Genomic DNA, 12,456 nt, shown 5'->3' with positions numbered 1-12,456 from the left:
TTAACCTCTCTAACTCTCAAGATGGTCCCAAACCTCGCTTCGTCGCTTAGTGCCTCATTCCCTTGCTTTTTTTTTTTCCTTTTTAGCTGATTATACCAATGTGACAAAGTTAAAGTAAAATATTATACTAGATATATTATTTTTATATTCAAAACTAAGTCTTATTTCATAGATATTTATAATACTTTACTATCTTTTATTTGCCTAACATATCTTCATTTTGAAAATATTTTCGCCATATAAGTGGTCGCAACAAATTTTCGTTAACGCTGAAAATTAACTGCAAGCAAAAATAAAATAAATAAAAAGAATAATTTTATTTAAAGTAATTTTGTGGGTACAATTTCATTATTCTCTCGATTCTTCTCTCCTAAGTTTTTTCGTGATTCGAGGACCTTTGTAGCGTGATTCTCGAATGTAGGATGATTTGAGCCTCCTAGAAATGTGTTTGGATCTCCAGAAATTGTCTGACAGCACTCGTCTTGTCGAATTGATCTCCGGGCAGAACTCCATTAGTCAATTCGTTGAAGAGTTGTGTAGTCAGTACAAAAGCTTCCTCCAATGCTTGCAGAATGTCCTCCTTTTTCTTTTCTCCCCTCTAAAATGTTATGTTACTCTCCTATTTATAGTTGTAGGGGGTAGGCCTAGTTGCTTGTGATTGGCTGAAACATATCACATTGTCACTTGACGCCTTTTGATTGGTTGTTGAATTTGAATGAGATTTTCACATCATTTGTACATGTGGCGACATCTCATTGGTCTTGAATTTGACTGGGATGCCACGTCACTTGATGAGTTTGGGCTTCAAGGTGAGATGGACCTTGATGAGGAATACAATAGGCTTATTATTTTTTTAAGCCCAAAATAAGTTTAAACCCAATAAAACGTGGATCAAATTTAAATTTTATATGAATTTGATCCAATAAATTTTATGTGTCCACAAATGCCCCATACTTTAAGGTTGGTCGACGTGTAGGCTTGCCGAAACTTGGCGGCGAGGCTTAAAGTACTCATGAATGTGTTTTCATTCTCGTGATTTCAAAGGTATTTGTTTCTCCGAATGTTGATCATGTCAAATTGAAGCATCATGCATTTGGTACCAACACTTATCGCTAGATTGAAGTTTCACGTAGTTGGCATCAATCCGCATAGAACCGAGAAGCTTCATCCGGTCAACACTGTAGATGTGTTACATCTTCATTTTTTGTGCAGGTTTATGCAAATGGTATTGATGTTTGATGTTGAACCATTTAGTGCACTACTTCCATACTGCTTGATAAGAAAGTGACTTGGAATGATCTGATTTTATCTTTGACGACGCTGAAAGTTTTCCATTTTAGCTTCAGTGAGCATGTACTTGGTGTCATTCTTGCGACCTTTTAATGATGAAGTTTTGAGTGTCTGCAGTCTATCGTTGCAAAGCAAGCATGTGGTGTATCTCATCCGTGGGGCTCAGCGATAAAGAGGCTTCGAGTGAGAACATCTCATTCTTTTTAAGGAGCGCGTACGTGGTGCCATCCAGCTTGATAATATTGATACATGGAGTAGCCTTTTCTGGCTTTGGTGAGCAATTACTAGGCACACGTCCACAAAAAAATTTATTCTCCGATAGGAGAACAAAAATACGAGTTGTTTGATTCATAAAAAATGGAATTCAATGTCCTATTTTATCAGTTTTGCAGCGTCACAATAAATTTTGTATTTTGATGTAGGAATATCCAAATCAGGAGTCATTTTTTTGTGTTAGAAAATAAACTCGTAGATCTACGTCTTACGCGGGAATCACAATCAGATTGCATCGAATCATCCCAGATATTGCTCCAAAAACAGCCTTCTAATCTTGGTTCGTTGGTTATTTCAACTTTGCGCAGCGTCGTGATAAATTTCATATCTTGATGTGAAATTATTGGAATCAGGTTCTGTTTTTTGCATTGGAAAGTAGATTCGTAGAACTACGTCTCATGCGAAAACTACAATTAGATTACATCCGAATCGTCCCAGGATATTGCTCCAAAAATAGCCTTCTAATCTTGGTTCGCCGGTTATTTCAGCTTTGCGCAGCGTCACGATAAACTTCATATCTTGACGTGGAAGTATCGGAATCAGGTTTCATTTTTTGAATTGGAAAGTAGACTCGCATAGCTACATCTCGCGTGAAAAACACAATTAGGTTGCATCCGAATCATCCCAGATATTGCTTCAAAAACAGCCTTCTAATCTTGGTTCGCTGGTTATTTCAGCTTTGTGCAGCGTCACGATAAACTCCATATCTTGATGTGGAAGTATCAGAATCAGGTTCCGTTTTTTGCATTAGAAAGTAGACTCACAGATATACATTAAGCATGGAATCCATCAGCATATAACCTTTATATTTTCTCAGTTACTTTTTCAAAGTTGCAGCCTAAATCTTGTAATACTCTATTTCTCAGATTTTGTATACTTCATGAATTTCATCATCTACTTCAAGTTTTGGGCCGCATCACTTCCGCAATATGTTGAAGGCCAGACTAGAGCAATATTCAAAGTCTTTTTCTTGTCGAGAAGACTTTATTGCTTGGGAGATAATGAAGAATCTTTTTGCTTTAAGATGACATCTTCAAAGGACTCCAAATATGCATTCAAGCTTCATACTTTTCCTTTCTTTTTTTTTTCAGAGAGACATTCACAGTTTAGACTCATGCAGGCCAGGAGTGATATGCAGTTTAAGCTCGTGCCTTAAGGAGCGTTTTGACTTACAGTTTAGACTTGTACGTCGAGGAGCGTCTTGAGTTGCAGTTTAGGCTCGTGCATAGAGGAGCATTTTGACTTGTAGTTTAGGCTCATGCGTCGAGAAGCATCTTGACTTGCAGTTTAGGCTCGTGCATCGAGGAGCATTTTGGGGAGAAATTCTTGTAATGTAACTTTCCTTCCAACCCTTTGTAATGGAGTATTGTTGCACTTCAGTTTGGTATTTATTACCCCCATTGGTTGAAGCAGATTTGCACTTGATCTTGCGTCGACTTTTAGAAGTTGGAGTTTAGAAGTCCTTTAACATTTTATTCTTTTGCAAGTGATTGATGTTCAAGTATCACCCTTCTTGCTATTGGAGAAGTTATTTTGCATGGATTTTCCCATTGTTTTCTTCAAGGCTGGAACCCCAAATAGGTCAAAGCTCCCAAATTGTATCATGATGATTTCTACAACTTTTGGTGATTCCACAGAGCGCATAGCTTGTAAAGCTTTTGAAATTGAACCTTTCATATGGTGCAGTTTGGGGCTAACATGATTTGCGTCAACTGTATTGCCTTCATCAATGATGATTTTTCCCTCTTGCATCAATGCCATGATCTTTTCCTTCAAGATGAAGCATTTTGTGGTGTGATGACCAACAATGCGGTAAATTTTATAGTATTTAGGATCATCGACTTTGTTTGATACTTTGGGTCGCTTTGACTTAGGAAGTTCAATGACTTCTTTGGCTAACAACTCGTCAAGAATTTCAGGAACATCAGAGTCGGGAAAAGGATATACCCTTGCTTGTAACTCTTTTAAGGTTGGTTGATTTTTCACCTCTCGTATTTGTTGCTTTAGAGCTTCCTCTTTTAACTTTTGTCTTGTAGGGGACTTCGTAAAACTCACAGTTATCGTCATAGATTCCCTAATTTGGTTTTCAGATGAGTCTTCGAATTTCGTGACTTCCTTCCTAGGATCAAAAACAGGTGACGTCATACTATGACTTGCAATACTTAGCTCCATGTCATGAACGCGCGTAGCTAATTCTTCAAAAGTTCGAGGTTTAATTCCTTAGAGGATATACACAAGGTCCCAACGCATCCCTTGAATGCAAACTTCAACCTTGAAAGTTTTAGAAAGTTGATCCTTGCAATCGAAGCCCAATGTTCGCCAGCAATTTATGTAATCCAGTACAGGCTCATCTTTACTTTGTCTTGTGCTTATCAACTTCATTATACTGACCATACGACGGGTATTGTAGAAACGATTTAGGAGCTGACTTTCTAGTTGCTCCCAACAACCAATTGATCCAGACTCTAAGTCTGTGTACCAATCAAAAGCGTTGCCTTTCAAGGAGCGAACAAATTGCTTGACAAGAAAATCGTCATGTGTACCAGCACTGCTACAAGTCTCAACGAAATGAGTGATGTGTTGCCTTGGATTTCCCTTTCCATCAAATTATTGAAACTTTGGCGGTTGGTATCCAATTGGTATTGGTAAGCCATCGATTCGCTTAGAATACGACTTTGAGTATCCTACGAAACTTTGTGACAGACCGCCATATTGTGCCTTGATGGTGTTTGCTATCATATCTTGCAGTTGTTGAACTGTTAGAGTAGCCACTGAAGCGGATCGATCATTGCAGTAATTGTCACTTGTCTTGATGAGAGATTCACCATCAACTTTTTCTCGCGGTGTTAGATTATAATTTGACTCTCCAGGATTGTAGAGATCTAACTTGCTCATAAGTCGGGCGATTTGATGATCTTTCTCATCAACGAACTTCTTTAAGGCTTCAATGGTTTGCTCCGTCATTGCAAACTTCTCGTCCAAGTCAATTGCATCAACCATGAAGGTGTTGACTTTTGTTGAAGTTGGAGAATTCATTAAATTTTCAGATTCTCCAAAGTTGCAGCCAGTTTTAGACGATTCATCTGATAAAATAGATGCAAAATTGCCCCCAAGGGTTGTAGTTACTGCCGAAATTTGAGATTTTCTCCTTTTTGTCATCTCTAAAATGATGAAGTATTGGGATCTATCCAAAGCACAAGCGTTGTGATTGCGTCGATTGATGGGGCCAACAAGTTTGATCTCAGTAGACGTGGCAGTAGTAGACTTTTTGCATGAAACTTCGTTGATTTTTCCGAAGTCCATTGTAGTAGTTGAATATGTGATTTGCTTTGACTTGTAGGAGGAAGAGATGAGGAGCAGAACTGGTGCTACTGGGCGTGCCAATTGTTCGCAACAAATTTTCGTTAACGCTGAAAATTAACTGCAAGCAAAAATAAAATAAATAAAAAGAATAATTTTATTTAAAGTAATTTTGCGGGTACAATTCTATTATTCTCTCGATTCTTCTCTTCTAAGTTTTTTCGTGATTCGAGGGCCTTTGCAGCATGATTCTCGAATGTAGGAGGATTTAAGCCTCCTAGAAATGTGTTTGGATCTCCAGAAATTGTCTGACAACACTTCGTCTTGTCGAGTTGATCTCCGAGTAGAACTCCGTTAGTTAATTCGTTGAAGAGCTGTGTAGTCAATGCAAAAGCTTCCTCCAATGCTTGCAGAATGTCCTCCTTTTTCTTTTCTTCCCTTTACAATATTATGTTACTGCCTTATTTATAGTTGTAGGGGTAGACCTAGTTGCTTGTGATCGGCCGAAACATGTCACGTTGCCACTTGGCGCCTTTTGATTGGTTGTTGAATTTGAATGAGATTTTCACATCATTTGTACATGTGGCGACGTCTCATTGGTCTTGGATTTGACTGGGATACTACTTCACTTGATGAGTTTGGGCTTCAAGGTGAGATAGACCTTGATGAGGAATACAATAGACTTATTATTTTTTTAAGCCCAAAATAAGTTTAAACCCAATAAAATGTGGATCAAATTTAAATTTTATATGAATTTGATCTAATAAATTTTATATGTACACAATAAGTGATTTACAATGCTCTTTCATAGTTGAAATTGAACCTATATATCTCCTTTCAAATTTCAAAAAAATAAAAAATCCATGTTCACATTTAACCATTGTCATATTTCTGGGACTAATACGCACAATAAAATAACTTTAGGACTAAAGTAACACAAAATAAAACTTCATGGTACTAATATGGAGTTCCAGAAAGAGAGGTCAATTTGCCAAATGAATATTTGTCTGAATACACAATTGAGCTTCCCGTACAAATTCGCCGTTAAATCTGCTTCCACCGGCGCCGGAAAATACATAACAATGGCTAACTCCGTTAGAATCGCCGCCGCTCAGATGACGTCCGTTAATAACCTCGCCGTTAACTTCGATACTTGTTCTCGCCTCGTTAAGGTAACTCCAATCTCTGTGTTTTACACTTTGTTTTTATGTATTGTTTCATAATGTATTGTATTGTACTGTATTATTTTTAATGAATTCAAATTGTATAATTTTCGGTCGTTGCATAATGTCACACATCAATTTGCAAATAGAGCTGAAATTTTGATATATTTTTCAGCTACATTTACATTCGAACTCGGGGAAGGTTCAGTACAGATGTTGCTAAAGTTGTATTGTATTGCGTTCTACTGTATCATATTATATTAATTTAATGAATATAAATTGTGTGATTTTGGTCATTGCATAATGTCGTACATCAATTTGCAATAGAGCTGAAATTTTGAGATAATTTTTAGTTAGTTACATTTGCATTCGAACTCAGGAAGGTTCAGTACGGATGTTGCTAAAGTTGTATTGTATTGTGTTGTACTATATCATACTGTATTAATTTAATGAATATAAATTTTGTGATTTTCGATCGTTACATAATGACATACATCAATTTGCAATAGAGCTGAAATTTTGAGATAATTTATAATTAGGTACATTTATATTTGAACTGGGTAAGGTTATGCTAAAATTTATTCGAAGTAATTGTATTATATTGTGTTGTACTGTATCATACTGTATTAATTTAATGAATACAAATTGTATCATTTTCAATCATTGCATAATGTCATACATCAATTTGCAATAGAGCTGAATTTTTGAGATAATTTTCAGTTACATTTTACATTCGAACTCGGGGGAGGTTCAGTACTGATGTTGCTAAACTTTATTAGAAGTAATTGCATTGTATTGTGTTGTACTGTATTAATTTAATGAATGCAAATTGTACTTATCATTTTCTGTGGTTACATAATGTCTTGCATCAATTTGCACTAGATCTGAAATTTTTAGTTACATTTATATTCGAACTCGGGGAAGGTTTCAGTACAGATGTTGTTATTTTATTGTGTTGTACTGTATCATACTGTATTGTTTTCTGTGGTTTCATAATGCCATACATCAATTTGCAATAGAGCTGAAATTTTGAGATAATTTTTAGATACATTAATATTTGAACTGGCGAAGGTTTAGTACAGATGTCGCTAATGTTTATTAGAATTAATTGTATTGTATTGTGCTGTACTGTATCGTACAATGTTTTTTCTGCGGTTACATAATGTCATACATCAATTTGCAATAGAGCTGAAATTTTGAGATAATTTTAGTTACATTCATATTCGAACTCGGGAAGGTTAAGTACTGATGTTGCTTAAGTTTATTGGAGTAATTGTATTGTATTGTGTTGTACTGTATCATGTATCATACTGTATTAATTTAACGAATACAAATTGTATCATTTTCGATCTTTGTATAATGTCATATATGACCCTATATAGGAAGTTGTGGAGGAGGCGGGTTAGGGTATAAGGATAGTAGGAACGAGTGCGTCAGTGCTAGTAGGTAGGAGGACTTTGTTATCCGTGTAGTAGCTATAGTACTAGTATAATTTCAAAATGTTGTATGATTTGTTGTATTACTTGATGAATCTTGTCTATGTATCACTTATGCATTGAACTTTGCCATTTTTTCAACTTAAGAACTATGGTTTCTTGAAATTTAAATTTGTTCTGTCATATATGCTTGTGTTCCAAGGATGTGAAAACTTTAACCACTCTAGTCATTGAGTTGGCACAAAAAATTACCTGCAAGCCGGTAGTCTGTATTGGATTGCACTAATTTTTATGGAAAAATAAAGTTTCTCACATGATCCAACACGAACTGATTCATGTGGACAATATTTTTATCATCTCCAAAGAATTATGGCGGTTGCGGAAATATATGTTGATGTTGCTGAAATTTTTTATCTTTTATAACATTTCATATTTTGTACATTGTTATGAGTAAATGAAGTCAACGAAATATCTATCCTTCTGAAATGTTGTTCTCAATAATTTCTGTTGATTGGTACTGATATTTGCACTATTTTTTGCTATACCATATCTTCTATACCAGGAAGCAGCTTCAGCAGGGGCAAAATTGCTATGTTTTCCTGAAAATTTCTCTTTTGTGGGAGACCTACAGGGAGAGAGTCTTAAAATTGCTGAGCCCCTAGATGGACCTATTATGAAAGGCTACTGCTCTCTTGCAAGGTGTGACCATGAGAGAGAAGTTGGCTTTCTCTCCATCTAATGCACATTATCCTGTTTTTAAAAGCGCTAATACGTGTTGTCCTAAGTCCTAACAACTTGCTATATCATTATTTGGCATTGTTCCATGCTTTATGACTATGTGAAAATACATACTGGCTTCCTCTATCAATCTATTACTCACTTTTTTCTAAAACTTCTACTGGTTGGTGAAGATTTTTTCTGTCTCTTTCTCTCTCTGCTTGATAGCTTGTGGGTGATTCCTGAACTTGAAGTTAGTGTTAGTGGATTCAGTCAAATGACATCTTTTTTGTCATTAATGGCAGGGAATCAAATATTTGGTTGTCGCTAGGAGGATTCCAAGAAAAAGGGAGTGATGATGCACACTTGCGCAACACTCATGTTCTCATTGATGATAATGGGAATATTAGGAGTACGTACAGTAAGATGCATCTGTAAGACTCTTAAAACTTGCCTTTCTTAGACAATAGACTGAGGTTATCGTCCTTTAGTTTTTCCGTAATTTCATACTGTTGGTGATAAAACAACCGAATTTCGATGAATGAGTCATTGTGAACAATCTGAACACAACGTGACCCCTAGCTGATCCTTCATCTACCTAAAATGCTAATGGTGGTTTCTGCTGTATTTATAGTTTTGATGTGGATGTTCCTGGAGGTGCAGTTTATAAAGAGAGCAGTTTCACTGAAGCTGGTAAGAAACTCATATAACCATGTTAACATTTATTAGCATTTATAATCTTAGTCAATATATGGATTTCCTTGACTCTTTTTTTTTTTCTGAGAAAGTAACATATTTGGATTTCCTTGACTTACTAGAAAGCAGGATGTAACTGACTGTATGACCATCCCCTGCTGGTCATTTGTACCTTTTTAGTACCATCTTGGTGCATTTTTAATAAACCTTTGCCTTATCAAAAAAGAACCCTGCTAACATTTATATCCCTTAGACAATGTCTTGATTAGCTTCTTGAATATTGTTTCCTTGTATGAGAAAACATTGAGTAAGAGTCTTAGTGGGTTTTGGATTGAATAACGTACAAAAAAAAGGATGTGCAACATAATTAGTAGGGTTAGCATAAAATTTTGAGAGGTCAGTATGAGTGGTCCATGTTGAAACATGTACTTTCTTCTTAAATTTATTTTGTACCGTTTTCGTTGTCTTGAGAGTTGCTTGCACTGAACATTCTGTTTGTCCTTTTTTCTTATTGATCATGTATAGGAATTAATAATCAGCATATTAACTTCTTATTCATTACGGATCCTACTGACTAATCCTCACAGGAAAGGATATTGTCGTGGTGGACAGCCCCTTCGGACGTTTGGGTGTCACTGTTTGTTATGATTTAAGATTCCCTGAGCTGTATCAACAACTGAGGTTCAATCACGATGCACAGGTATTATGGTTCCCCCTCTTGTTTCTATTTCTCCAAAAGCAAATAATAAGTTAGTGAAAAAACTTCCGTATTCTTTCAGGTTTTGTTAGTGCCTGCCGCTTTCACAACGGTGACAGGTCAGGCACATTGGGAGATTCTTCTCCGCGCTCGTGCAATTGAAACACAGTGTTATGTATGGTCATTATCTGTCTTATTTTAATCCTGGCCTTTTCTTTTTAACACTATTTGGTTGTTCATGATGTTTTTCTATATTGGAACTGCAAATATTAGTTAGCAATTTTAACTTTATGGAATCAAACAATATGTTTTGTCGATTATGTGTAACCAGACTATTCTGTCCTTGGATTGACGATTTAATAGCAATTTTAACTTTATGGAATCAAACAATATGTTTCGCCGATTATGTGCAACCAGATAATATTCTGTCCTTGGATTGACGATTTAAAACTAACTTTTTTCTGGTGTAACCTAGCTAAATTATAGTTCCTGGTAAGAGTATCATCACCAGTCAGTTCCTTTTTTCGAAATCTCTGTAAAGATCTTCCAAATTAACAAAGCATCAATAGCAAGTTTGGCTGAATGTGTGAAGTGCCTCTTAAAAAAAACTAGAAGCCGAATCTGTGTACAAAATTTTGTCCGTAGCCTCCTTCTTGGGATTAGGTACTATCTTGAATGGGGACCATCTCTGGGTCATGGTGAATTTGTCGGTGACAGACAGATTTTACATGCTACTTTGGTTTTATAAATTCCTGGACAATGTTAATGTTGTCAAAAAATAATGCTTTGAAGTTCGATTTTAAAATTTCCCGTGAGAGCGTTAGTTGATTTCTTGGATAAAGTTATCAAAGAAAGAAGTTTCATGCATTTTGTCTTCTTCCTATTGTGTCCCTTGTGGATAATTATTACGACAGGTCATAGCTGCCGCTCAAGCAGGGAAGCATAATGAAAAGAGGGAAAGTTATGGAAATACCTTAATAATTGATCCTTGGGGAACAATAGTTGGTCGATTGCCAGGTACCATTTAATTCCATACTTAGGTACTCATTTGTTGTAACTTTTTGTTCTGTTTATAACGTATAGACGATGATTTTATGCCACGAGATTGTCGCTTTAAGAGCAAAAGGGAAGGCTAACACATTATCAAGTTTTTGCTGATATGGAAACCATTATTGATCCTTCAAAAATGGTTTTGGCATCACCACTTGGCCTTTTTAAAAAGAAATTATTATATTCCGCCCCATTTCTTTAGATAATCGCTTCATCCTCTCTCCCTCCCAAAGGCTACTTTTTCTATTATTCCAAGGAAAACCTCATTAAGTATTTTGCTTCATAGGAAAAATTGTTGTAAGAAAGCTTGAACTCTGATGGCCACTATCATTTTGGATGAAAATACAGTGTAAAATTGAATTCCTGGATTTGTATTGACTAGAGGGTCTTGTATGAGGAATGACGAATGGATACGAATGGACGACACACTGGCATTAGATCTCCAAGTTCTTTTCGTTTAGTAAACTTCTCAATGTTGTGTAGTTGATCGTCGCTCCCACATATCCACCTTAGTATTTAAAAAAGACAAACTACTTTTTTTCCCTTTTCATGGTGATATAGACAAATTCATTCATCTTGTTGTTTCTGCTTCAGATCGATCGTCAACAGGTATTACTGTTGCAGATATTGACTTCTCATTAATAGATTCAGTCCGAGCAAAGATGCCAGTCTCTAAGGTAAGAAAAGTATGCTTATGTATATCAGAGATTGAGATTTGTTTTCATCCATTTGCAATGACACAATGGTTTCGGTTTTCATCTCTATTTGTGCATGTCCACATCCTATACCACAACTCATATCTATGTATTCAAAACATTCGAGCAATTTGTTGTTCTGAAATTTGAATGTTTTCCTTTCCAGCACCGCAAGCCTGCTGAGTTTTGGAATCGTTCTGTATGAGTTAGCGGGTATGTCATTCCATAGCTGTTGTATTCAACCAAATGTTTCTGCCGAACTTTGGTCCATTCATGTACATGCTACTTAAAGGGCGCACTGATCATGTGGGTTCTTAACATATATATACATTTGACATAATATCCCGTCTATCAGCAGCACCTATAGTCGAGGGTCTGTCGGAAACAATGTCTCTACCTCCTACCTTCCCTCGACCTCATTAGTGCGATTACACGGGGGTATATGTTGTCGTTTCATCATCATCAGCTACTGATGCTGAATTCTCTCATGCTGCATTATGAATAAAATCTATCCTTCTTTTTCCATTTATCTTCATGCTCGACATAAAGCGCGAAAAAATTATTGCGGCGCTGTGATCCTACATTTCGTGCTCTTAATTACTTGAGGTGAAAAGGGAAAAGAAATAGCAATTACGCTAGTGGTCAATGAAGGGCATTGTGAATTGAGGTTCGGATTTGAAACTCCACAAATGCAAAAAAGCACTTGGTGATTCTTCATATCTATTCAATTTTTGGTGAACAAATGGTACATGTACTGGGGAAAGGTTGCTATACCGTGAAATTAGTCAAGGTACATGCAAGTTGGTGAACAGATGGTACATGCTGAACATACTATCGCGCGGTTTAATTCAACCTTAGTGAAAGAATACATCAATGAGAAAGTTAACTCATTAAGCCTAATGAGCCTTTCCTTGCGAGGAATGACCCGATATCAAATATACGATTACTGTTACACACACAATCACCATACAACAACAACAACATACCCGATGTATTCCTATAAAATGGGATTTTGGGGAGGATAGAATGTACGCAAACCGTACCTCTGCCTCATACACAAGTAGAATATGGTAGCAACAATCTTCACTAAGTACTTCACACTACTAAAAACTTGGCTATTAGCAACCAAGGTTAGTGAG

General features: G+C 36.3%; 1 protein-coding gene across 1 annotated transcript; it reads left to right on the top strand.

Moving 5' to 3' along the window:
- Positions 1 to 5,795: 5,795 nt before the first annotated feature.
- On the top strand, positions 5,796 to 11,842 carry LOC107871347 (deaminated glutathione amidase, chloroplastic/cytosolic). The gene is made up of 9 exons (XM_016718257.2): positions 5,796 to 6,035; positions 8,025 to 8,161; positions 8,485 to 8,613; positions 8,814 to 8,872; positions 9,463 to 9,575; positions 9,655 to 9,747; positions 10,487 to 10,589; positions 11,217 to 11,299; positions 11,484 to 11,842. Exons 1-9 carry the CDS (start codon positions 5,826 to 5,828, stop codon positions 11,520 to 11,522), a joined length of 966 nt encoding a protein of 321 aa, XP_016573743.2. The 5' UTR covers positions 5,796 to 5,825; the 3' UTR covers positions 11,523 to 11,842.
- The last annotated feature ends 614 nt before the right edge of the window (positions 11,843 to 12,456 follow it).

This window comes from Capsicum annuum, chromosome 5, assembly GCF_002878395.1.
Source record: "Capsicum annuum cultivar UCD-10X-F1 chromosome 5, UCD10Xv1.1, whole genome shotgun sequence".
NCBI classification, from domain to species: domain Eukaryota; kingdom Viridiplantae; phylum Streptophyta; class Magnoliopsida; order Solanales; family Solanaceae; genus Capsicum; species Capsicum annuum.
Note: the sequence above shows the minus strand (reverse complement) of the source record. Positions and strands in the feature narration are given on the sequence as shown.